General features: G+C 39.9%; 2 protein-coding genes across 4 annotated transcripts in view; one reads left to right on the plus strand and one right to left on the minus strand.

Moving 5' to 3' along the window:
• The window catches only part of peli3 (pellino E3 ubiquitin protein ligase family member 3), a 29,352-nt gene extending 24,606 nt beyond the window's left edge, over nt 1-4,746 (minus strand). Inside the window, exon 1 of one of the 2 annotated variants that reach the window (XM_046380371.1) lies at nt 4,471-4,746. The gene's annotated coding sequence lies outside the window, so the exon portion shown is untranslated. The remainder of the gene's footprint in view (nt 1-4,470) is intronic. The other variant, XM_046380370.1, reaches the window with a different exon arrangement.
• A 5,746-nt stretch (nt 4,747-10,492) lies between these two features.
• Nucleotides 10,493-24,755, plus strand: rce1a (Ras converting CAAX endopeptidase 1a). 2 transcript variants are annotated; one of them, XM_046380709.1, is made up of 9 exons: nt 10,493-10,590; nt 10,676-10,907; nt 12,600-12,702; nt 12,881-12,964; nt 15,718-15,796; nt 16,049-16,216; nt 17,785-17,856; nt 17,985-18,047; nt 19,052-24,755. In XM_046380709.1, the coding sequence occupies exons 2-9, from the start codon at nt 10,726-10,728 to the stop codon at nt 19,279-19,281; spliced, it is 981 nt and encodes a 326-aa protein (XP_046236665.1). In that variant the 5' UTR covers nt 10,493-10,590; nt 10,676-10,725; the 3' UTR covers nt 19,282-24,755. The 2 variants fall into 2 exon arrangements, with proteins under 2 accessions (XP_046236665.1, XP_046236664.1); XM_046380708.1 differs by lacking the exon at nt 10,493-10,590 and having other exon boundaries at nt 10,597-10,907.
• Nucleotides 24,756-27,985: the final 3,230 nt, after the last annotated feature.

The following is a 27,985-nucleotide window of genomic DNA, read 5'->3' on the forward strand; positions in this document are numbered from 1 at the left end:
TAAACTAATATTACTATAATTACTGCTGTGATTTTTTTACATTCTGATTTACAGGTACCTGTGATCGTTCACTGCACTGCATTCACACATGTAATTAATCAAATTAAATCTGTTTGCTCATTGCATAATCTAAAGGTTTCTGTACATGCATATAAATCCATCTAGTATTATGCAGCTAATAGCAGACATATACGGCATTAGTGTGTGTGTCTGACTGCCGCTATGCTGTGACAGATGTGTCCTGCAGTTCTGTCTGATCCTAAATAGCCTGGCTGTCTGAGATGCACAAAGGCAGTAGAACATGAAGAAAAAGAACAAGAAGAACAAGAATGGGAAATGCAGTGAAGAGCTTAAGTTGGGACAACTGGACATTTCACCGACTTAAGCTCTTCTACGCAAGATGACCTGGATGACAGAGAATGGGAAATGCTCAGACAGAGAGACAGTAGCACCTTTTACACAACCTGCTTCAGGTGAGAATGTTGGCCTTGCCATTCTGTATAAAAGGTACGAACAGGGAATCAAGGTATTGTTGTTCCGCCTTTAAGTAGCGGCGGTAAAAAACCAGTTGATCATTATCAGGACACCTCAAAGGGTGTATACCATGGTCACTTATCAAAGAAAAGAAATGAAACCCATTAAATTTTCTTTGAGTTGAACTATGTGAAGATGACAGGATGGGACACATGCCGTCACATGTGCTGTTGTGTTACATGCCACGCCTCTTTTGCTCCTAGAAGGCCAGCATGTTATCTAAAAGCACAAACTAGGGCAGCATTATCCTGGCATAATGGAAGGCTTTTGTCCGGCAGTATTGCTTATCAGCTTGTTTGCAATTGTGTTTGTAATTGCGATAAATCGAAATAAATCAACATTTTCCAACTATGCAATTCCAGGAAATAAGATACAGGGGTAAAGATTAATTGGTTACTGGTGTTAGATCAATAGTGTCTCCACTCCAAATCCTCAAAATTCTTGAATTAAATTTGAAAGTGAGTTGCAGTGTTGACATTTGGCAGTGCTGTTGCGTGCCATAACAAAACAAAAGAGCAAATCTTAAATTCTAGCCTGATATGAGTTTTGCTTTATGCCATTATTAAAGGATAATTTCAATACATCTGGGGGCCATTTTGCATTTTTGTCTGTCATTATCATCATTTATGAAAAAGTTACTTAGTTACCTTATAAATTAAACTAGCCAGCAGTTACGAGCATAACTTAAACGATGAAAAATAAGTGATAACTAAGTTAAATACTATTTAAGCCATATTTAATGTAAAACCATTTCATCATTCCAACAACAACAAACAATTTTTTATCAAAAGAATCCACCAACCAAACAATCTATTGATTAATGGCCAAAATACTCCATAATGAAAGTAATCATTTGTTGCAGTCATATATAAAATAGCCAGTTTGATCCCCTTGATCCCCCTTGATACTCTTAAGTAGCTATTGATTACTACTAATGCAAGGGTCACCAGCCTTCTACTGCTACTACCAGAAATGTAGTACTGTTAATATCGCTGACACTATTACTGCTAAAGAGTCTACAGTGACTACTGTTGGTCTTATAACTAGTGCAACTTAAGCTACTGCAACAGCTACAGATAGCATTAGTGATTTACTGTAAATACAAATAACCATCACTAATTGCAATGCTAAAAGTTTTTCAAGTGGGGCAGCCGTGGCCTAGAGGTTGGAGAAGCGGCTTGTGATCGGAGGGTCACCGGTTCGATTCCCCCACCAGACGGGCAGGAAAAATTTGGGTGTGGTGGAGTAATTAATGCGAAAAAAAATGCCCCCCCCCCACTCCATTAGCCAGCTGATGTGCCCTTGAGCAAGGCACTTACCCCCCCCCCCCAATATGCTCCCCGGGCGCTTGATGCTGCCCACTGCTCCTGTGTGTGTTTCACTGCATGTAATTTGCCGGGTGTTGCATGTGTGTGTTCAACTAAGGATGGGTCAAATACAGAATATATGTAAAAATATATATACTGTCAATAAAGCTGATTCTTCTGATTCTTGTAAGTGTGAATTCCTTTTTCCTTAACTGTGTCAAGAATATATATAACACAATTTATGATTTGGACCATTCCAATGATCTACACTTGATGGCTGAAATACAGAGAAAAATCACAATTAAGGACAGAAAAGAAGACTGCTAGCTAGCAAACTACAGATGTAAAGGTTTTGAAATGTTAGTGAGGAAGTGAAACGCTTTCAACATGTTTTTTAGAACTCAAGAATAAACACAATATGTTGGGTGAGAAACAGTTATATAACTACCTTTTAAGTCAGCAGTCAGAAGCAGCGTATCAGAAGCACAGAAGAGCTATGGTTGTGATAATATCAGTTACACAGCTATATGCATCATAACATCAGCTAACATTAACCATCATAAGCTATTGGTAATACCAGAACAAGAAAGAGCAGCATCAAAACACCTGAGCGTATTGAATGGAAAATGTTTGCATTCTGTTGCAACTTAACACAAGTTTTTCAAACTGGCCTCTTCATTCTGCGTACAAATAACACAACTTCAAACTTTCAAACTGTGTGTAGCGCATAATCCAATTTTGCACGCAGGTGATATACCAGTTCTTCCCCTTAACTTATGTGGAGAATAGATCCATATTCAGGTGACCTTCATCATCATCATCGTCGATAGGCATCACCATGATAACAACAATAAACATGTGATTAGTGTTATGAAATGGCTGTAGTTTGATTAGGTTTTAGCAAAATATCTACCTGGTTAAATTTAGAGAATAAAAATACTTGGTTAAGTTTAGGAAAATATCATAGTTTGGATTAAAATATGTATATTAAATGACATTTCATGTGTGACTCAAAAACCAAGTGAATGATATGGAACATCTTTTTTCTTTACAGAGTTCGACCTAGATCTCAATCCAGTTGAGCATTTGTGGGATGTGATGAAACAGGTCTGATCCATGGGGTCTGAACCACGCACCCCAGCGGACCCAAACCTGCTGATGCTAGTCAGCCACAACATTTAGATTTGGGTCCTGTGGATGAGACTCATCCATCAACCCAAACCTTCATCCCATGTGGGCTTTCTTGCTCTTTATCATCTGACATCTTTTATGCACGGCATTTGGACTCACCTGTTCTCCACAGCAGTTAATAAGAAGGACTGGCAGACCACCTGTGCACAAAATATCAAACTTCAGCATGTGAGATGTTGTGTTATTTCTCCTTTCATAAGTTACACAGACCCTTCAAACCATTTCTGAGTCAGATTCTAAACTGTCATAAGAAATCACCTAAGACCAACAGTATCTTATACACAAGCAGTACACAAATGATCTCTAAATTAAATATAAATTAACAAACTGATCCATTAATGCAGAGGTGGACAACGCTGACTTTACCATCTGGTGTTACATATTTTGGCTTCACGTATATACAACCAGCATCAGCCTAATTTTAATTTCATTTCCCAGCAAGCTTCAATTATGACTCATTGCTCTGGAAACTATAACACTTTTGCCTGGATTGCATGGTTAACATACAACCACTGCTACTACTTTTTTTGTGTTGTGAGCCATTTTGAACTAATTCCCCTAACCATCCCACCAAACCCCTTTCCTCCTGAAAGCATCCTAGAACCATCTAGAAGCAGGGAAATATTACATGAAATTGTTAATGCGCCAGAAAGCCTTCATTTGTGGTCAAGGGTGATTCAAACATGGCCTCTATCTCATTTTCTTATTCCTGCTCTGACTGTGCGGATTGCAGCAGATTGCGTTTTTTTTTTCCTTTCCAGGGCCATGCTGTGTGGATGGACGCGTACTTCTTTTACTCTCTATTAAGTCATGATGTTGTAGTCAACTGATCGGATTTGGACATAAACAGGCTTCACTTGACAACGTGAAAAGGAGAAATCGGTGTCCACGCAAAAAAAAATCTGTTATATTAATTGTTTTTAGGCGACATAACCAGTCTATTGTGCCATTTAAAACGCATGCAGGCAGGGTTTGTACACAGGGGATTCCGCCGCACAGACAACACACACCAGGTTACATATAGGAGAGATATCAGCACGCATACACACCCTCCTTACGCACAAACTCACATCCCCCTTCGTAACCACGCAGCAGCAGCAGCAGCAGTGATGTAGAGGTAAATAATAAAAAGACTCATAGCCGCTTCGACAGAATCCGCTAGAAACCCCCAGCTAAAGCCCTAATTTACATCACCTGGCAGTCTGACATCACTTACAAGTCAAATTACCTCATAAAGATTTACGCCAGCTTGAATACAGCTGAAAAAGTCAACAATCCACAAATAAAAAAAAAGGTGACCTTAACCTCCTTCATTTCTCTAGAAGAAAGGCAAAGCAAACAGCAGACCAGCTGGCGTCTCCTACCATCTGCTCTTTGGTGGATGGAGCTGCTGGAATAAAAACAGGTGATGGGAGAAATCAGATAAACAGGCCCGTACCCGCTGATGTTTGCCAATGGAGGTCCGGGACTGGCTCGGATCTGTGTGTAAATCCTCCTCTGGGTGTGTGTGTGCGTGTGTGTGTGTGTGTGTGTGCCTGTGTGTGGGTTCTGTCAATCCCCGTACGGCCTGGGAAGCGTAAAGACGAAGAATAGATGTGAAGAAGAAGAAGAAGAAGCACAGGGCAGCGGGAGCGGTGGCATCGCCTCTCCTCCGTTCACGTTAAACCGGAGACTGAGACACGTTCACTCCTCCCGGATATAACAGCAGAAAGCCCGATGTCACGCCTACGTCTCTCTCTCTCTCTCTTTCTCTCTCTCCCCCCCCCCCCCTCTCTCCTTCTCTCCCCCTCTCTCCCTCTCTCTCTGGCTTCGCAAGAAAAAGAATCTTGCCACACGAATACTGTGTTGCCTTTAAGTGATAGTGGTAAAATGTGTTCTTAAATGTGTTGCCTTATGTTATGTCTTTATACAATATCCCCTTTGTACTACTTGTGCTACTACCTGTACTGGAAAAGTCCTTCACCCCTTCTTGGCTGGAACATGAGATGCCTTTTCATCATTTAAAAAAAATAAATAAATAAAAAAAAATGAAAGGTATCCTATATAAATTATTTATAATCTGGCTAATGGATTTATTAAATAATTTACTGATGTTTAACATTTCAGAGCCACTGATAGGAAAAACTTTAGGTTTTGGTACACTGATGTCACAGCGGCAGCGGCAGTGTTTTTACTGTGTCTATTTTGCAACATTTGTGGCTTTGAGCGAACTTTGTATTTGTGTATGTTTGTTATAAAAAGTATTTACCCCCTTGGATGTTTTCCTGTTTTACTGCTTTTATAAATGGAATCATAGCCAGTATAATTTGGCATTTTCTGAATACAGATTCCCACAAAGATATCTCAATTAATCAATTAAAAACACATAATGTAAAATAAGTGAGTAAGTTTCATAAATACCCCCCCCCCCCCCACACACACACACACACCCTTCAAGTAACTGACCTGATTCAGCAGAGGTCCAGCTAATTGGTTCTAGTACCACCACAGTTAGAGAAACCAGATTACCTGAGTCCTACAATTGTAGTATAAGACACCTGTGTCACTGCTTTATCAGTATTCCTGGCTACAATTACACCATGAATAAATGGAAGGAATATGGCACATGTGTAAATCTGCCTAGAGTATGCTGTCCTCGCTGAGTGACTGTGCAAGGAGACTAGTGAGGGAAGCCACTGAGACACCTATGATTACTCTGAAGGAGTTAAAAGCTTCAGCAGCTGAGATGGGAGAGACTCTGCATACAGCAATTGTTGCCTGAGTTCTTCACCAAATAAAGCTTTACAGGAGAAAGCTACTGCTGAAGAACACTCATTTCTCAACTGGAGTTCGCCCGAAGGCGAGAATCCAACATCTACTGGAAGAAGGTTCTTTGACCCGATGAGACCAAAAGTGGGCTTTTTGGCCATCAGACTAGAGGCTATGCTTGGTTGACACTAAACACTGCACATCATCACACCACAAACACACCACCCCCACGGTGAAGCATGGTGATGGCAGCATCATACTGTGATGATGCTACTTAGCAGCAAGCCCAGGAGGGCTTGTAAAGGTAGAGGTTCAAATCGATGCAGTAAAATATGGGGAAATTCTGGAGGACAATCTAATTCAGTCTGCAAGAGAACTTCAGCTTGGGAGAGGTTTATTTTCCAACAAGAAAATGACCAGAAACATACAGTGAAAGCCACACAAAGAAAGACAAGGAGGTGAATGATGTGGAGTGGCCGAGTCAAAGCCCCGATCTCAATCCAATACAGAATTTGTGGCTGGACTTGAAAAGAGTTGTTCACACCTAATAACCATGCAACCTAACAGAGCTTGAGCAGTTTTGCAAAGAAGAATGGAGTAAAATTGCTGTGTCCAGATGTGCAAGCCTGATTGAGACATTACCTTGTAGAAATCTGTTTTCTCTTTGACATTGAATAGTTCGGGGGGGAGGGGGTTGTAAATATTTGTCAAAAAAAGTTCAATTATATTGACTATCATTCTATTTATAAAAGCAATAAAGGGGAAAACACCCAAGGGGGTGAATATTTTTATAGGCACTCTATATAATACCAGTCAGCATATTTTGGCATGTGAATATGGCCAGGCCATGGATCTGAGGCTTAATACTCAACATCAACCAACTACTGTCCAAAGATTCCTAACAGTGATTTATGTCGAAAGAAAGAACTCACCACGCTCCTACAATAGAAAAAAGTACAACAGAAAATACAGATTATTACCTTTGATGAGATATATCACTAAGTCATAATGAATGCCACTGTGTGTATAGGATTTGAACATTCATCACTTTGGCGCCATCTGCTGAAAGAATGGGTTCTGCACAAACAAAAATGTAAGTTTCTCTGATTTCTTATTTTATTTCTCACCTCTATTGTGAAGTCTGTTAAGTGCATATTTGCTCAAGTCAAGTCTGTTTTACTTATATAGCTCAAAACTAGAAATCACAATGTCTCAATGGACTTTACAATCTGTACCATGTACAGTATTCTTAGACCCTGGATTCGAGTAAGGAAACATAGAGTATGTACAGAGCTATCTATGGATATCTGTGAATCTGTGTATGGATATATCTCAATGTTATGTTCGAGCCAATCTAAAAAAAAAAGAAGAAAAACTTAGTTTAATCTTTATGAATATGACATTTTACATTTATATACATACAGAGACAAATACATTTTATACTCTCATCAAATATTCTGTTATGAGTATTAGTAATGAAAAGGATAGCATAACTAAATTAAAAAGTAATAAGATTAAAATGTAATTCTTATGTAAATGTTTAAAGCTGCTTCAAATGTGATGAGCTTTCAATTTAAATTTAAGTCAATATGGATGAAAAGTCCTGAAAGTGCTCTTTCATGTCATGTCCAGGAAACGATATTAAGTTTATTTAATCAGTTTTTGTCTCATGTCTCTTTAATGTCTATAAGAATCAGAGTGTCTTTCCAAATGTGCTTTTTATCTGTGGACCTACAGAAGACAGCCTTGTGGTAGTAGCTACTGCATATTGTGATGGTCTTTCTTTTCTTCACATGTCCTGTATTCAAGAGTTCCAGTTGGTCAAGTCAACGTATGACAGTGAGCCAACATGAACAACACCAGGACCCTGAGACTAAAGCAACTGAATCCAATTCAACCTTCATTCATTTTATTTTATCATCCATCTGTACTTTTCAATCAATCCATGTAAATAATTGACTTAAAACTATAATATGTAGCACTTCTACAGTAAATGTCTACAAAAGAATGGACATTTGTTATTGTTATTACCTTGGTCATTGGTTTCCAATACCGAGTTCTTCGTTTACCACCGCAGCAGACACCAATGCGCTTCTCACCATAGCTCTTTGGTGCCTCTACAGTGGAGTCTTTGAACATGGCCCATTTGGACCCCGTGTCTCCTGGATCTGCAAGAATTCTCCTGGAGGTGGGAATGGAAGATATGATATACAGGGGCCTCTGCCAGATGTTGCTGGTTCATCCTCACTACTTGTTTGGGTTTACCAGGTCTTGGCATGAAGTGAGTCCATTCCGTCTTCAGGAGTCTATTTCCAGAACCACTGATATGGGTTGAAGTGAGCCCAACTATATGTAGTTTGTCCAGTTGCACCGTGTGTACCTCCTCCCCATCAGAAGGGTGACAATCCATCTCCCTAGGACCAGTGACCCCAAATAGATTTTTTGGGTTTTCCCTAAAGTCAAGGCCAGCATCCGAGACACTCGCTAGCAAGCTCCCCTTCCAGGTCTTAGGAAGAAACCCCTGGGATGGCCCAGAACTTGTTTAATGGCCTACATATCTCATCTGGCCTGGGAACTCCTAGAAATCCCCAGGAGAAGTTGGAAAATGTTGCTGGGGACTGGGATGTTTTGTACACCCTGCTTAGCTTGTTTTCACTGCAACCCAACTGTGGGTAAGCATAGGAAAATGGACGGGTGGATGTGTACTTATATGGTCCCAAACATCATCAAACTACATCTTTTGTTTTCTTTTGCTGCATTCTATTTTGCATGCTTTTTCTCTTTACTTTGAGTATATAATGCAACACCTCTTACAAAGTACAAAGTACTTATGCATGCAGTATGCATACAGTTGGAAAATATCACTTTGCTGTAATATTGTGCCTTGAACTGTGACCCTCTTGCTAATACAAGCAATTGCACTTAGTTAGACTCAATGTATTTAGTTAGACTCAATGTATTTATGGATTATGTTTACACACGTTACAAAAATATGTAGCACTTACATTAATAATCTGTCATTTCAGCCTCTGTCATCTGTCAGAGAGCTTTTATCTGTGTGAACTCAGTCAGCACTGAGGCTTGTTGGTCAGAAGAGCCAGAAAAGCATGTTGGTTTGCATACTGTAAAATGCAGCTGGATGCATTAGGACATCCTGGTATTTTTGTGGTACTGGATTTCACATAGTATGAATTGAGACTTACTAAATCTTCCTCTGGCATACTAAATAGTATGGCAGCATGCGTATGGGAATGCAGGCTGCATTTTGACTGGAATGAGATAAATTACGTGTTTTGTGAATTTAAGAGAATTTTTGTGAGATTAATTAATTCATAAGATCTATGACAAAGTTGATGCCGCGGTTACTCCAAGAATTCAAATATTTTAAATCATATATAAAATGTGCCGATTGTTCTAAGGGAGTCAAGGTTTCATTTGTTCACCATAAAAACACGGAGATTCAAACAATTCCCTCCCATCATCATCATCAGTTGATGCTGATTACAAAACATAGGAAAAAAACAGTAATAAAACCATGGACAAAAAGAACATAAAACTAGTTTATATTCTAATAAAAACAATGACAAAGAAAGTTAAACAAGAAAGCAGTTTTCAAAGGAATCAATATTTGCTTATGAAAAATACTCTATATAGACAAAAATGATTAGGATGGAACTGTTTTTCAGCAGTTGGGTCCGGCCCCTGACTTCCAGTGAAGGGAAATCTTGATGCTTCAGCATACCAAGACATTTTGGACAATGCTATGCTTCCAACTTTGTGGCAACAGTTGGGCAAGGCCCTTTTCTATTCCAGCATGACTGTGCCCCAGTGCACAAAGCAAAGCTCCATAAAGACATGGTTGGATGAGTTTGGTGTGGAAGAACTTGACTGGCCCACACAGAGCCCTGACCTCAACCCCATCCAACACCTTTGGGATGAACTGGAACAGAGATTTTGAGTCAGGTCTTTTAGTTCAATATTATTGCCTGAATTCATAAATGCTCTACTGCATGAATGGGCAAACATTCCCACTGAAACACTCCAAAATCTTGTGGAAAGCCTTCCCAGAAGAGTGGAAGTTTTTATAGCTGTATGTATTTAGAATGCAAGGTCATGGAAGTCCCTGTCGGTGTAATGGTCTGGTCTCTCAATATGTTTGTCCATATAGTGGATAAAATTTAACTGGTAAAGTATTAGGGCTATAAATACATAGTAATGGAAACTGGTGAGCACCACACTAATTCCAAATTAGACCGCATTCCAAATTAGAGTGCAGGACATTTATGTTTAGAGGTACATTCTCCTAAATTGAAGGTAACTAATGTTCAGACATGAACAAAATAAAGGGGGATATTTATGACCAAATGCAAAGTACCAGAGGGTGAAAGTTTAGTCTACATTAGAATGCATTGTAATAAAGTTATGAGGAAAATATGGTTGGGCAAACAAACTTTTACACTTCTTATTTACAAATTAAGTGAGTGAGTTGGAGGGGGATATGGAGCAAATAGGTGCCCCGGTGATTTAAGTGGGTGATTTCAATGCATAAAACCCCCTTGGGGTCTGTACAATAAAGGATAATAATGGTAACACTTAGAGGAATTTATGGACAGGTTCGGGTTAGTTTATTTAAATTATAGCAGGCCATCAATGTTTGATTTTGTTCAATTAGTCATCTGTGAGGACAATAAGCTCCACAAGATGGCAATATTGTCACAATAAGAATATCAGTTTCCTTAAAACTTAAAGGAAGAAGACAAATAGGGCAACGTACGATGACGTCGATTTACAGCGCCGTAGAAGCTAGCACGTAAGCTAGCAACATTAGCCCATTTAAAGAAAGGAGATTATTGACAACTTCACACCTCATGTTGATTTATGTTTTATCTTGTTAGATGGTCCAGCAAACGTCCCGGTACCGAGCCGTTGTTTGGATAAGTGTCAAATGGCAGTCGTTGTGGCAGAGGAGGAGGATTTATCACCAAACCTTCTGACAGTAGAGATGAAACACAGCAATGGCGACGTCGTGCTACCAGATGGTTTATGCTGGGTGTCAGTGCTGTCCTGTCTGCTGCTGGCTTGTTCTTATGTTGGGAGTTTATACGTGTGGAGGAGTGACCTGCCGAGGTAAACCAAAGTAACGGTGTAATACGTACGCTCTCGTTAAGCACAACCTAGCTTTGTTGTTCTTTACTACGCGATTCCGTTAAACAGCGTTCAGCCATACATTATTGACCCATCCACCAGTCTGTGGGTAGACACTCAATGGACGTTTAGGTTACATTACATTACACATTACATATAACAATTACATATTACATTACAGTCACGAACATTACATATGTGACAGAATAACAATGTTAATAATTAAATAAAGTTCATGTTCCCTCTACTTCTCATATTGTGTTTAATGACACTAATCGCGCCACTATTTGACCTGTAGTGTATCTACTAATTCCTCGACATAGCATAGCAACATAGCATAACCATAGCCGGACTAACATACCGGGGGGGCCTAAACGGGAAATTTGTTGTGGGCCCCCCAACCCCTACCTGTCTATGTAATTGCTCACTGAGCGCAGGCTATGGCAGCTTCATTGTTAATTCAGAGAAACCAAACCAATCAGTGCTTTTCACCTTGGAACAAAACTATCTGACTCAGGTAATCACAATGAAAATTAAAACAACAAATGTCATCAGAGTTTCTCTTAGGAAGCAGATTTGCTTAGCACCTGTTTTCTCACAAATCAGTACCTGAGTGTGACCGACTGGGCGTTTGTCTTGATTTCTTTTCCAACTTGCAAGAACACAGAAACTTTTGCTTTTTTTCCTTTTTGTTGAAGTGAATTGACGACTTTGTTGTGCAATGTTGCGACACAGCTTGTTTTCACTCAAGCGTAACAGGCCTAATGTATTTTATAAAAAAGTACTTATTATGTCTGACTTTAGTGGAGACGATCTTTATCTTAGACGAGGCAGTGCACTTTTACTGAAAAACACTGTACGGCTACAAGATTGGCTAATAATACTAGATCTGACTTGTATTATTAATTTAGTTAAATGGTCCAATAAATTTGGAGTATTTTATTTTACAGGTCTGTGGTTTCGTAATATTTTCTCTGGTTCATGTTATATAATAAAACTATTTTTTAATTATTGCTTAATTGTAAACAAATTTCACGTTTGCCTGTTTAGATGACCTGTTGTGTGTTGAATAAGATATTCTCAAGGTAACAAACAGTTAATCAAAATTTATTACATTGATAATCTGCCAGCTGAATTTTTATGTATAATTCAGATGGCAGAGTTCTATTTAGAAATATTCTGAGAAATTATGGGGAAATTGAAGGCTTGTTAAATAAAGCCCTACAGATGTGCAGTACATGCACACACACACACACACACACCTGCGTTTTCTGTGCCAAATTTATGCAGGATTAGTGATTTCTGTGCTTTTCTTGAATTTACCGACATGAAACCCTGGATATCATCTAAATGCTCGATGTTCATAAGGAATTTAGACCACAGACGACCTTGCACTTGCAAATAGGGTTAGTTTAAAAAAAACTGATTGTACTGATTTGTACAAAAACCAGTGTAGCATAACAATAACAAGGAGTTATGTGGTGGTTTAAAGCAAAAAAGCAGTAAAACTATTAAGATTCTTTTTTTAAATGGTATTTGGTGTAACCCTGTGCTTATGAACAGAATGTTGGTATGGTTAAATTATTTTTTAAGTTATTGCCGCTCACTTTGCTGTGGCAACCTGAGTTGTGTTTGCGGTTGTTGATTATAGTGCAGTTATTCTCAACTTCTCAGGGATCACCCCACTGTGATAAAGAGACGCTTCACCAGTGTGCTGATCGTGTCTGGCCTGTCGCCTGTGTTTGTGTGGGCATGGAGAGAATTCACAGGTGTCAAGGTGAGTCCACAGCTTGGAAACCACTGACCATTCTGCCTCACAATACCTTTTAACACCTGAAAATTAAACTTCTACACTTTTACCTGTATTTATGCTATCACACTGCTGTCTGACACATTAGCTGTTGTATTATTAAACAGTCTAGCTTCTGACTTATCTGTGTGTGTTTGTGTGTCAGACTGGCCCATCATTACTGGCTCTCATGGGGATGCGATTTGAAGGCCTCATTCCTGCCATCATACTTCCTCTGCTTCTGACCATGGTAAGAAACAAATATTTTGTGATGATGATAATGATGATTCAATTTTCTGGACTGAAATTAGTCCTTTTTTTCAAATTATAAGAATAAGCGTTGGGGCAAGATACTGTATGAGGTGAAAGAGACAGTACAGGTGTCCTAAAAACATCAAGATGCCAGTTTTTGTACTGTGACTGTGACGGACAGCTCATGGATGCAGTTAAGGTGCTCTAAAGCTCTTAGTCACTAGTTCCTGCAAATTGCATTCCCTTCAGAGTTATAAGTCAGTCATTTATTCTTAGACACAATGTGTCTTTTCACTGCTACGCTGTTGACACACAGATATACCTTCCCCTGAAACCCACCCGAGAAGCGTAGCTGCTGCCGTCGACTGCCTTAGTGATATCAACTGTTGGATGGGCCAAAACTTACTACAACTTAACAATTCAAAAACAGAGATCTTATTATTTAGCCCCCCACATCTCAGACCTCAATCAGCCTCGGCCCATTCTCCACCAATCCAAAAATCACTGCCAGTAATCTAGGCATTATTTTCGACTCAGACACATTAAAAAAATCGTCCAAACTTGCTTCATCCAGTTGCTTACAATTTCAAGAACCAAACCACTTCTCCCACAGTCTGACCTGGAAAAGCTGATCCATGCCTTCATCTTCTCCAGCTAAGACTACTGCAGCTCTCTCCTGTCTGACATCTTCCACAAGTCCCTTTCTTGCCTCCAACTAGTTCAGAACGCAGCAGCTAGGCTTCTCACTGGTTTAAACAGATGACATCACATTGCCCTCATCCTAGTCGCCGTCCTCTGGCTGCAAGTCCGCTTTAGAATTGATTTTTGGCGATTTTCAGTGAGGCGAAGAGTCTCAATCCCAAAAGCATACACGTATCAGTGGCTGTATCACCAATACCTCTTGCACCTTTTGTACATTATGTGCCAAGTGTGTGCAGATCTCTGAGTTCATCTAAATCTGCATGTATACAGAAATCATGAACTCACTACCCACTCAAATAAGTCCTTTCTTACTTAAAGGTCCAATGTGTAGGATTTAGGGGGATCTATTCACAATTACATTTTCATATAATCACCCGAGAATAAATTGTTTTGTTTACATCACCTTGGAATGAGCTTTTTATTATTTATTTATCTACAAAGGGAGCAGGTTTCTCTTCTTTCTCTGCAGCACCATGTTTCTTCAGTAGCCCAGAATTTGTATTTCATAGTTATATATTTGAACAGTGTGACTTAAAGGATTTCTGTCTTTCTTGCCTGCTAGATGATGTCATCTTGTTCCTTGTATCTGGAAAAGACATTAACCATAGTTCCTCAGCTCAGTCCACACATTTCTTCATTTCAAATCCTTCTAAACTAATTTATTAACTTACATTTGCAAAAATGATGAAATTTAGCTCTGTGAGCCAAACTTCAAAGACAGGATTAAACTTTATCAGGAGAACAGCTGGTTTACTCAGACTTTCACTATCTGAACCTGATCTTTGTGTCTAACCTTTTGGATGTGCAGAAGCAAGCAGAACATTAATTATCATTAGATCCTGACCTTATTATGAGATGCTCTCTTATTGGGTAGATGTTCTTTTCATTTCTGCTGCTAGGGAATTGCTATGGGTAACATTGTTTCGATATTTTCCACAGATTTTTTTCACCCATCCACTATAGACCACTATAGAATTATAAAGACTTTAGTATTAATCAAATAATTGTGAAAAGTTTTGGCAGATTAATCAGTCATTAAAAATAGTTCTTACTTGCAGCCCTATATGTGGTCAGTTGCCTTCATTTTGCCAAACAGTGACAACATAATTCAATTCAATTTCAGTTTATTTATATAGCACCTTATACAATCAAAGTTATCTCTAGATGCTTTGCAGAGACCCAGAGCCTGAACCCCCGAGCAAGCAGACAGTGGCAAGGAAAAACTCCCTTTTAACAGGGAGAAACCTTGAGCAGGACCTGGCTTGCAAGGGAGAACCATCCTGCTGATAGTAGGCTGGGTGAAGGGGGGAAAGAAGAGGTAGACAGGACAGAGAGGATGAGAGAGAGAGAGAGAGAGAGAAACATACATGCATGGCTGGAGGCATTATGTTTTGCGCTTGTCCGTCCATCCTGTTCTCGTGAGCGGAGTATTGCAGGAGCATCTTGAGGGAATTTCATCAAATTTGGCACAAATGTCCACTAAGACTCAAAGATGAACTAATGATGAATTTAGTGGGTAAGGTTATTGTGATGTCACAAAATGCGTTTTTAACCATAACATAACATTACAAGAATTCATGTACGGATAATGATGAAATTTCACATAAATGTCTAATTGGAAAAAAAATTATATAGTGATTCAGTGTTTCATCATAAGGTTTTTTTGTCCATTATTCAACACCGTAATTCAGGAACATAATAGGAAATGGTTATCATATTTCACATTTATTCAGCTGAACTGGTGACACTAATTTTGGGTGTCCACCTTGAAACTATGCTGATTGAAGCGTCCATGTTTTAGAATTTGAAGTCTCTTTACAGCAGCATCCATATTTGAACCACTGTAGTCCACCGTAAGCTTATTGGTTTGGATGATACTGAGCTTCATGTGATTTTTGTTGGACCATGTGACAAAGCTCTCGAACAGTCGTTGAGGTGGTAATCCTGGTTATACTGTATGTCATTACTTGAAAAAAGCCATGTCAACCAAATCAAAGCCTTTGCCTGAATTTCGAACCTATCTTGTATGTGTGTGGTTCTGTGCTTCAGGTCCTGTTTCTGGGCCCTCTCATGCAGTTGGCTATGGACTGTCCCTGGACCTTCATGGATGGTATTCGGGTGGCCTTTGGTGAGACAACCAACTTGCTGGATTTCATCCTCTCTCTTGATTTTTAGGACATCGGGGATTTCCTTTTAGGATATTGGGGATATCAAGGATGTCCTGAAAGGGATCTTTTTCATAGGTTTTAACTTAAGTTACAGTTTGTTGTATTTCCACCACAACTCAAAATTCACATTATTTTGGTGTAAGACAACCTCTGATGAAAAGCTTTCTCTACAGCAGATGAAATGACCTACTCCTGTGTCTGTCTTCCTGCAGACCCATGGTTCTGGACGTTGTGTTTCAGTGACATGCGCTGGTTGAGGAATCAGGTGGTGGCGCCATTAACAGAGGAGTTGGTGTTCAGGGCCTGCATGCTGCCCATGTTGATGCCCTGTGCTGGTCCTTCCACTGCCATCTTCACCTGCCCTCTCTTCTTTGGAGTGGGTGAGTTCTGCCAGTGTCACATTTTATCTTCAGGCTATCCACCTTAAAACTCTAAGGAGGCACTTTAGTGTATTCATAATGATACTTAATAGTACTGCTCAAGTGAATCCAGAAAAGAATGCGTAGCGTAGAATTAATGTGTAGTTTGTGTTATAATTAGCATCTATGAGACAAAGGAAGGACCATACCAGTCAGTACAAGTTTTAGCAGCTTAACTGCAAGTTGCATATTTTCTACCAGATCTTTGCTGGACAGTTTTAGATTCCTGGAAGCATTTTTCCTTCCGTTGCAAGCTGCCATTAATTTTCACATAATATGAAAATGAATTAAGAGACTCGTGAAACTGGCTTTTGTTGTGAATTATAATTTTACTGCACTAGATTACCATAAAGTATATGGACAGTTGAAGGTTCCAACCACATATGTGATAGTTGCGCTGAAATTATGTGCATTAATTTGCTGATGTAACCAAGTTCTTGGTTGGCATTCTAGTTCCATCGCAAAGACGCGGAATGAGACTGAGGCCTGTGTTTTCTCATGGGGGATTGTTAGGTCTCTCTATATTAAAAGAGTATGGTCTAGACCTCCTTTGTTTAGAGATAACTTTTCTTATGATTTTCACTGCATAAATTAAAACTGACTTGTGCTGACAAGCTTGAAGTCCCACAAGTCACCTGCCTTTTATGTGTGTTGTCTACTTGTGTGGTAAAATAAATCTGCAGTTCTCTAGGTTTTTAGCCACTTTACTGTTTCTAGCAACAGGAAGCTGTTTTCTTTTGTCTAATAATCCCAGTGTGTATTAATCTGTATGACTAGATGGTGAACACAGAGTAGCATTTAGCAGCTAAGGAGTTTGAGACCAGAAGTAGAGCTGAAAGAGAGTGAATATAGGATGCGCATTCTTCAGGTGAACGCAGACCCAACAGACTTTGGTTTATTTCTATATGTATGTAGTGTACATGTGAATGAATTGAAACCAGTGACTGCCAGGAACAGTAAAAATACAAGTCCAGGTTGCGGTAGCAGCTAGGGCTGTGACGATAACCACTACTGTGGTCATGCGATGCCTGCCTGTGTTTTTGTACTCATTACCATCAGCTCTGCATGTTTTGTAGGGTTTTGCGTTATTCCATGACATTCAGTGTTGGTTTTATCATTACGGATTTATTTTACAATGCATCTATTTATGTTAATGCAGTTTACCTGATGCTCTTTAGACAGTCTCAGCAGGATATACCAGACAAGCAAAAGTGTAAAACAAAGCAGCTTAGTTTCCAAAGTAATGTACAAAATATAAAACATCACAGTTATGCTTGTTTGTGCCAAATTACCAAATGATAGCAAGGATGCTAAGAAACAGATGGTGTTCATACATCTCGTAGCATTACATGACGACCCAAGCAACTGTACTTTAGAAGAACATTATGGTGTAAAACAGCACTTATTTTCCTGTTTTGGTATTTTGTGATGTTATTTTGTTCTTACATTTTGTTCTGAATCCAAGTGACATAAGGACAAAGCTCTAAGCTGGTGTAAATTCCACAACAATCTTGTTGCGTCCCTTGCAGCTCACTTCCACCATGTGATCGAGCTGCTGAGGTTCAGACAGGGCACGCTGTCGGGAATCTTCCTCTCTGCAGGTGAGAGCTGGTGTGAGTGTGTTTCCATGGGCCACAGGTTCAGAATACACAGTGACTGTATGACACTGTGAGTGTTGGAAAAACAGTAGAAGGCTGACAATGAGCCATGTTTCTCTGCTCTGTAACAGTGTTCCAGTTCTCCTATACAGCAGTGTTTGGGGCTTACACTGCCTTCATTTTCATCAGAACAGGTGAGGTGCTTTCATTGCTTTCATGTAGTTTCTGTTTGTCAAAACAGAAAAAATAAACTTTTCAGAAGAAGGCTGTTGGTGCACCATTTCAGATCTACTGAGATTCCCAGAATTCTGGGATACTGCGTGAAATGTAAATAAATACAGGATTCAGTCATGTGCAAACAAACTGTGTTTACCAACAAGCCTTGTCAAGGCCTGAGCAAAAACAAACAAAAATCAGTGAAGTGGATGAAGTGACACATGAAAAAATGGTGTTGTTGTTGTTGTCAATGGAGTATATGTCAGAAAAGATTACAAAATGTTCACATTTTGTTTTATTTGTGTTTCACACAGTGTCCCAACTTTGTGGGAATCAGGGTTCTAAGAAATCGGGAGGAGAGTAGGAGGACAAGTAGTTTTCCAGAGGAAAAACTGACTTTGATACATGTTAAAATACAAGGGTGTTGCTTTGGATTTAAATGAGTTCACAGAAAAACACTAGGCAATTGCAATTATAATTATTACTGGGATGGGGGTGGGGCATTAGCCATATACCAGCTCTAAATGGGATTAGAATCCGTGACCAGCACAGGTTATGATAAAATCACCCCACCTCCAAAAGAAGCATCAGTGTGATACCATCATAAATGGTTAAGAGTATTTGCTTGAGTTTCCGGAGACATTCCCAACTTTGATTCAGCAACGTCAGAACGTAGCTTTCATCCAGTACGCCACTCCTTACAGTGTTCACTCTGTCGCTGTAACTCAAACCCATGATGCTCCCGAACAAATGGTCTAAAGGGCATCAGAGGATCTTCTAACTATTGTTTGTTCCTACCATATGTACACTTACGCGGTTAATACATTTTTACAGTTAATTTTTGCCAAACTAATTCAATATTAATTAGGCTTACCGGTCACACAGAGCCTTAAAAAGGCATTTGCCGAACTGAACATCCTGTATCAAATGGTTTGGGACAAAGTGGTCCAACTTTAACGTTTCCTCTTCCTCTGGCCTGCAGGTCACCTGATGGGGCCGGTGCTCTGCCATTCCTTCTGTAACTACATGGGTTTCCCTGCCATCAGCACAGCATTGGAGCACCCCCATCGCATAACTGTTCTTTCATCCTATGTGCTGGGAGTTGTCCTCTTCCTCCTTTTCCTATTCCCCTTCACTGATCCCTCCTTCTATGGCCTCCTCACGCCAGTCTGCACTCTCACGTCCAGCCCCAGCTCCCTCTGCCTCTCCTGATCCTTGCTCTCACACGTTCACTCTGTTTCCTCAGTTTCCTTTCACTGGTGAAACAGCTGAAGGTGTTTTCTTTGTCAAGTTAGAGTTCAGGTCAGGTCCAGTTTGGACCCACAGCACTAACAGCCATGTTGGCTAAGTTGCCATAGAGAGAGGTGGAAATCTGTAGCCGTTTTTGGTCTATGGATGTCTGATATGTCAGTCATTTACATGACATATTTCAGTTCATCAGCTGATGCTCTTACACAGACTCACTCATTTTGAGTAGGCAGGGTTTGATGTTGCAGGCAGCGAACCCAAGATGGTCCAGTTGTAGGACAGCTGCTGTAATCCCATGCGACCACTCTACAAGTGGTTTTAGAGTTTTACTGACACTGAAGGACAATTTCTCCTCATGTTCTCTTACTCTGATAGATTTCATCAATTTGTGATGAAGGGTCATATTGTACCTTTTTGGTGTACTCATTTTCCACTCAGTCTGCCTCCAGGACAATTCTGATTTATTACAACTTTAGTCTTATTTGTGTTATTTTAGCAGTTATTTAATTTTCTTTGTTTTTTTGTTTTTTTTTTTAATTCAGTAATAATACATTAATGGCAGGGATCTGGAAACAAAGTGGCATCACAAATAAGTCCAGTTAGGCAGGTTTTCAACAAACCCCTGATTATTCAGACTTAGAAGGGAAACAGTAATATTATAACCCAAATTGTCTGTTGGAAACATCCCTTTTTGTTTGCTCTCACTTTCACTTTAACCTCCAATGAATTGGTTTAAATAATCAGGATAAACTCTTGCTTTGTCCACATCTCGGTCATTTCACTGTTTCTCATCAGCATTAGAAATGATGGCCAAAACTGGTCTTGATCAAGTGTGGGGTTTGGGTTGAGGTTGGGGCCATTTTGTTGGGTAAAGCTTGGGGTTTGGATTCAAGTTTTGTAGTTTTCAAATATAATTTGTCACAGTAGCCTGGTGAGCTAACAGTTGCTGTACAGGGCTGGGGTCAGATCTAAACTTTGGCAGCACTGAGTCCGAAAGAGGTGGGGGTATGCCTGGTTAGATTTACAGAATTCAAATACAGAATTCAACCAAGTTGTAATAAAGCAGGATTATCCTCCAATGCCTTTGAGCCTTGGCCTACTAAGATATGGAAATTGTTGCTTTCAGCAGAGTGGGTTGTTGGAGAAACCGTTTTTCCAGTGGAGACGTCGTTGAGAGTCATCTTGCTAAAAACTCAACATGTGCTATGACTGCATTGCATTCTGGTCTATGGAGGCTTGTAGAGATGTTGACATTGTTAGCCTTTTCTGTCTGGGACTGTTCAGTTGCAAATAACTCTGTTGTAGCTTAACTGGAGTACAGTTAGCGTGATGATGAAACAGGAAAAATATACCATGACATAAAATGGTCAAAGCAATGCAATCAACACCACCTCCGGTTGTTTTTAATGTTATGGGCTTATTTTTAACAAGTGACACATAAGCTGAATGTCTTTCATTTTATGAATTTAGACACAAGGACTCGGCTGTTGTCAAGAAACTGATGCAATCAGTCGATATTTTGTATGACATGTGAATGGTTATTTATATATCTCTGCATATTTCATTGCTGGTAGCTTCGTTGGTGATGGTTGATGATGGGATAGGTTGGGTGAGGTGGGGGCACCATTCACAATGCCTAAAACATACTCTGTGTAAGTGCGCAAACACAAATGACTGGTTGTCCATGCTTGTAAGTGTAAGTAAGGTGTAATCTGGTGTCCTTTAGTCCTGAACTAGCATGACAGTTGAGAAAAACCATCAGTCTGCTCTTGTTTGAAGTTCCCCCTTTGAAGAACAAGAAAGAGCTCTTCTTCTTCTTCTTCTTCTTGCGTTTTAGTGTGCACGTGTGAGCCTGCACCTGTCTGTGTCCGTATTGTCTAATGTAATTCACAGCTGTAGATTTTCATGGGCCATATTTTCTGACGCTACAACTTCTGAATTTGAGGGATTATAGACTGATGCATCTGCACTTGTGTCTTCACTCAGTGTGTGTTTCAGTCTTAAAGCTGAAGATTGTTATATGTTATCATCCTCCCGCTGTTTTTCTGGATGTTTACTTTGAGGTTTTAGAATGGCATCTAAGCTTTGTTTCATATGCCGCTTTCTAACAGTTTCTCCAGTGTATCCACTCTAAACATGTTGCCCTGCAGGAGCTCGCAGTCTCTCAGCCAGTCCTATTAAAATTTGGTTTTATGATTTCGTAAGCTGTCTCATCTGTAGATTTAAAAGGTGTGATATGCCTACTGCTCCCACTCTCTTCAGTTATATATTGCCTTTATTTGAAGGGAGCGCAAAACCCCGACACTCAGGTGTTTTAACAGAGGCAAGAAAGCTCCAGCCTCTACATTGCATGCTGCTACTTGTATATCCACAGCACAGAGACAGGAAAAGTCACTTTGTTCACACCTGTACACAGACTTTGTATAAGAAATGACAAGACAGTGACGAATCATACCAGGTGAAATTGGCCACCAGCATATGACCTGCTTAAGAGAAAATTGCATTTATTTTAATACAAGCAATCATCAGTCACACACAGATTAACCAAGTCATTTAAACCACTTATCGCTGTCTTAGAAACACAATCAAGTTTTGTGCGCTACCAAGATTTGTCTTGACTTTGCTGTGATGCGTCCCGGACGCTACAGCAGTTTTAAACATGTTTAAATTTATTGTAGCCAAAACCAGAAAGAAAAGTCCATAAGCAAACTGGGGGCAAAGACTTGTTGCTGTTTTAGTTGAACTAACAACCATTTGCACTGGTCTTTGATATCTTCAATAAGGGCTGTCACTTTTTCAAACGATGAAGTGTGAAAGAGTTATTTAGTATAAAACCAGCATAGCCAATCCTTTAATTACATTTTAATTACATAGTAGTGTTAATGTTCCGTTCTCTCGTGGTGCCTCTGATGCCTCACTTGGCCTAAGCCGGTTGAGGTGGTGATGGTTCTGTAAAGTACTTGTGTTTTTTTTTTAAGGCAGCAAACAGACTTACCTTCAACAAGGATAATCTTTTTTTTTTTTTTTTTTTTTTTGTTAAGAAAAAAAAAATCCTTGATTATCCACCTGTTCTTAATTCCTAAAAGCAAGAGAGAAGACTTAGAGAACATTTAGTTCAACTTCAGAAAATGGATCACTCATGGACTCAAGTTGTAATAAAGAAAAATGTTTTCCTTAGGTGCTCTTTTTTTGTTTAAGACCAATAGTTAGAGTTGCTTGCATTTGACTTCTGTGAAATCTTGTAACATTCTTGTCCTCTAGAGCTTTTTCTTTGAATTTCTTTTATAGAGTGATTGACTAGTCAGTGTTCTTGCTGTGAAACAACTGAACTACAGAAATAGATGCTCATTTCTTCATTAGACTGACTGATTGATCAGTTAACCTCTCAAACCACTTGTTGAAGTTATTTATAGGTTACGGCTGTTGATATTCAAAGCGGACTTCAGAATGTCAAAAACACTAAAAGCTATACGCATACTGTGAAGAAGTGGGCTGCTTGAGTCTTCAGCAATAAATCCTAAATGTGGGAAAGTTTGGGGCTCCATTTTATCTGACTGAGCACGTAAAGTAGTAGATTCTGTGTAGGTGCTGTGTATTCTGGCTAGTTTACAAACTGCTGGCAGGCAAGTGAACTTGGACAAGTGATTGGAGTTGTACCTCACCTACCTGAAGCTGCCAGCAGAGGGCGTCAGAGCACTTTGACAGAGGCAGAGCTGCTCTCAGTTCTGTTGACATGAGTCATTAGTCTCTGGAGAGTTAAGTCACTCTAACTTATTTTTCCTTTAGCTTCTACACAATTATGCCCAATAGAGGAGATTGATGCAGAGCAGAGGAAGCCTGTGGTGAGACTCACTGATGTTAGTTCACTGTTGAGAAGTTTTACCTCCTTCCGCCTGCCACATTGTTCTCTCAGAGCCTCTCATGCTGCTGCCTGTAAATTATCAGTATTTTACTGCTCTACTATAGTTTCAGATGGATAAATTCTATTCACATGTTAAGACAAGAGTGGGTCATCTTATAGAGCAGCACGTCCTGTTGTGGAGAGTTTTTGTGGCTTTACGCTTGGCTTTAAGATAAAGCTGGTTATGGTATAGTTTATGTTTAGCTTTCAAATTATATGGTCAGGGTTGGGTTAAAATGACATTTGACTTTATAGAAACAATGAAATGAATAAATGTAACGTTAATTACAGACAAGTTCTAAAATATAATACTGACATTGATCACTATTAAGTCACTTAGCTGATGTGTTTTGTCCCTGGTATAGCTTTATAGGAATATTTTTGAGGACCTGAAGAAAATTCTTATTGCAGTTGGTTAAACGAGACACTAAGATGTCGTGGACACATTTCCTCATAGTGAATGTTTGTCTTGGATTTGTATCTGCAGAGGGAAGTTAATATTAGTTTGTCTGATGGGTGGTGGATGTCAGCGGTGAACTAAAATGTTAGTTAAAGTTCCATTTAACTGTGACAAGGCTTGTGATGTCAGTAGCCGAGACAGGAACTCCTCATATGCTATAGAACGAGACAAACTGCCCAGGCTGATCTAAAGAATATAAGGGTACAGTGTATCGGTATCAGTGTATGTTTTAGCCAATAAGTTTAAAGAAATTGCAGTACAGAAATACCAAACTATGCTTAATGTCATGTAGAAACAGCATCTTTTCCTGTTACAAACCACACATATCGAGGGTGCCCTCTGTGCCCTTTACCTTTTGTCTTATCCATTTAGCCCTTTGCTCAAGCTGTCCCTAAGCAACTAATGCGAATAGCTTAATGTTTTTTTTCTATGAAAAAGGCACATACCAAGCTTTCCTCCTTTGTCCCCTTCTTATAATGATAAATCTAATGACTTTTTTGCTTTGTTTTTCTTTTTTTTAATCTTTGCCTCATCTTAAACTTTTCAGTCACTGGCTTGACCTCAGACACAATCAAGGTGAAATGAGTTTTGCCTTTACTGCTGTAAAAAGAAAAACTATTCCCCCGCCTCCAGTGTTTCCCAATGACAGCTCACTATTTGCTGTTGAAGTTGCAGAACATGCACATCCATAATGATATGCAGAGAGCAGCATCAACATAGACTGCAGAATCTATTTTTGCTAAGTTTTACCAGCTCTGTTATTTTAATACACAACACCCAGAGGAATATAATAATTTCCATTCTATTGCATTTATCAGAACTTGTGAAATACGAATAGTGAGTCAGCTGGCAAAACAGAACTCTGCAAATGTTTATATTGAGCACTATATTTTGTAATCAGATCTATTTTGGTGAGGAACAGAGTGTTCAGATATGTGCATGTATTTTATGCTCACTGTCACACTTGTACAGTTCAAGTTAGAGACTACAGAACTGTGTTTTAGTATGACAATCTTTTACAGAAACTTTGGAATCACTCTGCAATCTATTTGTAAATAAATGTTGTTTTATACATGGCCTCGCGTCTGTGCTGTAATTGATACCTCATTACATTGATGTCTGCCTGTCGAGATGTTGCAGGGTTTGCCCCCCCTCCTTCACCCAGCCGACTATCAGCAGCAACTATGTGACATAGGCTGCACAGCTGCACATCAGCTACATATATCCATACTGTGAACTGGGTTCAAACATTTCCTAAGATTAAAGTGATACATTTCTGAAATAAAAGCTCAGATATAGATTATAAAGTCATAAATTTGAGGAGAGGAGAAAATATTTTTTTTTCTCGTAAAATTACTACTTCAGTGTGAGTATCCATGTTTTATTCTCATAAATTTACGGCTTCAGTTTCAGCAGTTTTTTCTCAGGATATTACCTCCTTCCCGGCTCTGTAATTTCTTTTTTCCTTTTAGTTTTTGTTTTGCTAATCATTCCACAGACACTGATCCACAAACTCAGTGCTCTCGGACTGAGCTCCACCCTCTGCAATTGGGTCCTGGACTTCCTGACGGACAGGCCGCAGTCCGTAAAGATCCACGACATCTCCCCCTCCCCCATCACCCTCAGCACCGGCTCCCCCCAGGGCTGTGTGCTGAGCCCCCTCCTGTTCACTCTGCTAACACACGACTGCTCAGCACAACATCCGAGCTGCCTGATCGTGAAGTTTGCGGATGATACAGCTGTGGTTGGACGCATCGCCAACAGTGACGAGTCTGACTACAGGCAGGAGGTGGAACGCCTGCAGGGTTGGTGCAGAGAGAACAACCTCTGCATCAACGTGAAAAAGACCAAGGAGATGACCGTGGACTTCAGAAGGGGAAGACATCTCCCTCGTCCTCCCCTGTACATCGGAGGGACAGCGGTGGAAGTGGTCTCCAGCTTCAGGTACCTGGGCGTCCACATAACGGATGACCTCAGCTGGAGCAACAACACTTCCTGCCTCATCAGGAAGGCACACCAGCGCCTCTACTTCCTCAGGAGGCTGAGGCGTGCCGGACTGGGGAGCTCAGTCCTGACATCCTTCTACAGATGTGTGGTGGAGAGCGTCCTGTGCTCCTGCATCGCCGTGCGGCACGGCAGCTGCTCTGCAGCAGAGAAAAAGTCTCTGCAGAGGGTGGTGAAAGCTGCACAGAAGACTGTGGGACACAGCCTGTCCACCACCACAGACATTTACACCTCCAGGTGCAGGAAAAGGGCCTCCTGCATCATGAAGGACCCCACCCACCCCTCACACAAACTGTTTGCCCCTCTCCCCTCAGGCAGGAGGCTGCGGAGCATCAAGAGCAGGACCACCAGACTGAGGAACAGCTTCTTCCCAGAAGCTGTGAGACTGTTGAACTCTGGAGGTCCTCTGTAGCCCCTGCTGCTACCCCATCCTCACCCCACCACACCACACACACACACACATCACCCATGGAACATTGCACAATGCAGCCATCTTGCACAAGAACTTTGCACTACTCTGTCATTTGCACAATACCGCTGTAAATATTGTTGTCATCCCTGACATTGTTTATATATTTTTTTTATTCTATTATATTTTCTATTCTATTATTATTTATTCTTTCATTCTAGTCCTGTTTTATATTTATAGTAGTTATGTATTGGTTACTGGGGCCAGGGAAACTAATTTCGTTCAACCTCATGTTTCTACTTGTGTGAAATGACAATAAAGCTCCTTGAATCCTTGAATCCTTGAATTTTGTCCTGTGGGTTGCAGGAAAGGTCATAGAGCTCAGCCTCTGGAAAGCATAAATGTCAGCAATTCTCTGACAATCTTCTAGTTTGGTATTCCACAAGTAAAATTGTCAGTACCCACACCATCACTAACAGGTTAATGGCAAATGGAAGATAACTTCATTTCTCAAGATTCTCTTGAGTAATTTTATTATAAGAAATCATCATTAGAAGACCTGACTGTCGACAAACAATTGTCTCCTACTGAGATAGTTAACTTTCTGAAGTGTCACTTTAGTCATAAAACTATTTAAATGTACATCTGTGATACTAAAATATAGTCTAACAATAGCACAATAGAAAAGTCAGAAAATCAATGAACTGGCCCAGTAATGTCAGTTACACAGCATCTGACTTCACTGTCAAATGTAGCCTGGCTTTTCTAACACATTGCTGGTTTGTTTGAATGGCTTGAACTTCACAGTTCTTGTCACATTTCAACTTCCAGGTGTACCAGTTTATTCTTCTTCTTTCAATACTGCTGGATTTTTAAAACTTACTCTTTTCTGAGAACAAAAACTTGTGATTGACAGTTGAGAGAGTTGAGAGTGAGAAAACAGTAAAAGAGCATCTTGCTGTGTTCAGTTTCTCTGCATTAAAATTCAGATGCATCTCCCAAAGGCAGAGGAAATGTAAATGTAAATGTAAAATGTGAAGGGCATTTATCCTGTGATGGTCCGTAGGGTTTGTGGGGAGTAGTCTTTGTCGGAAGCTTTCTATAGGGATCCACTTAGAGGGCAGCTTACTGGAGAATAAATATATGTTTTTCCTGAAAGCTGTGTGGACATCTTGAGGTTGCCCACTTGGACTCAAAGATAACTAATTGCATTCAATGTGATGGTTAAAGGTAGTTGTAATCTCACAAAACATAGGATTCATACACTAATTATGGTGAAATTTCTCACTAATGTGTTGTAGGATAAAATGATGAAGTGATGAAAATTTTCATTCAGGAGGTCAAAGGTCAACTTCATTTTGACATTGTTAGTGACAACAATCTTGGGTGTCGACCTTTAAACTTTCCCTCTCTCTCTCTCTCTCTCTCTCTCTCTCTCTCTCAACCCAACCGGTCAAGGCAGATGGCCGCCCATCTAGAGCCGGGGTCTGCTCCGAGGTTTCTGCCTTCTAAAAGGCAGTTTTTCCTCGCCACTGTCGCCAAATGCTTGCTCAAAGAGAATGTTGGGTTCTCTATATTACAACTTAATTAAAGTTTAAGTTTGGTCTAGACCTGCTCATGAGATAACTTTTGTTGTGAATTGGCGCTATATAAATAAACTGAATTGAATTGAACTGAATCTTCTGTGCTGCTGGTTTAGAGATGTATATGAAGCATCCATGTTATAGAATTTATAGCTTCTTTGTGGCAACATCTATATTTGAAGCATTGTAGTGCACCACAAGCTCAGTGGTTTTGACGATATTGAGCTTCAGGTGATTGTTGTTGCACCATTGTTGTTGTGATGAAGCTCTCTGTATGCACTATATGAATCTGGACACACATTCATGACAAC

This window comes from Scatophagus argus, chromosome 23 (genome assembly GCF_020382885.2).
Source record: "Scatophagus argus isolate fScaArg1 chromosome 23, fScaArg1.pri, whole genome shotgun sequence".
In the NCBI taxonomy this organism is placed as follows: Eukaryota; Metazoa; Chordata; class Actinopteri; family Scatophagidae; genus Scatophagus; species Scatophagus argus.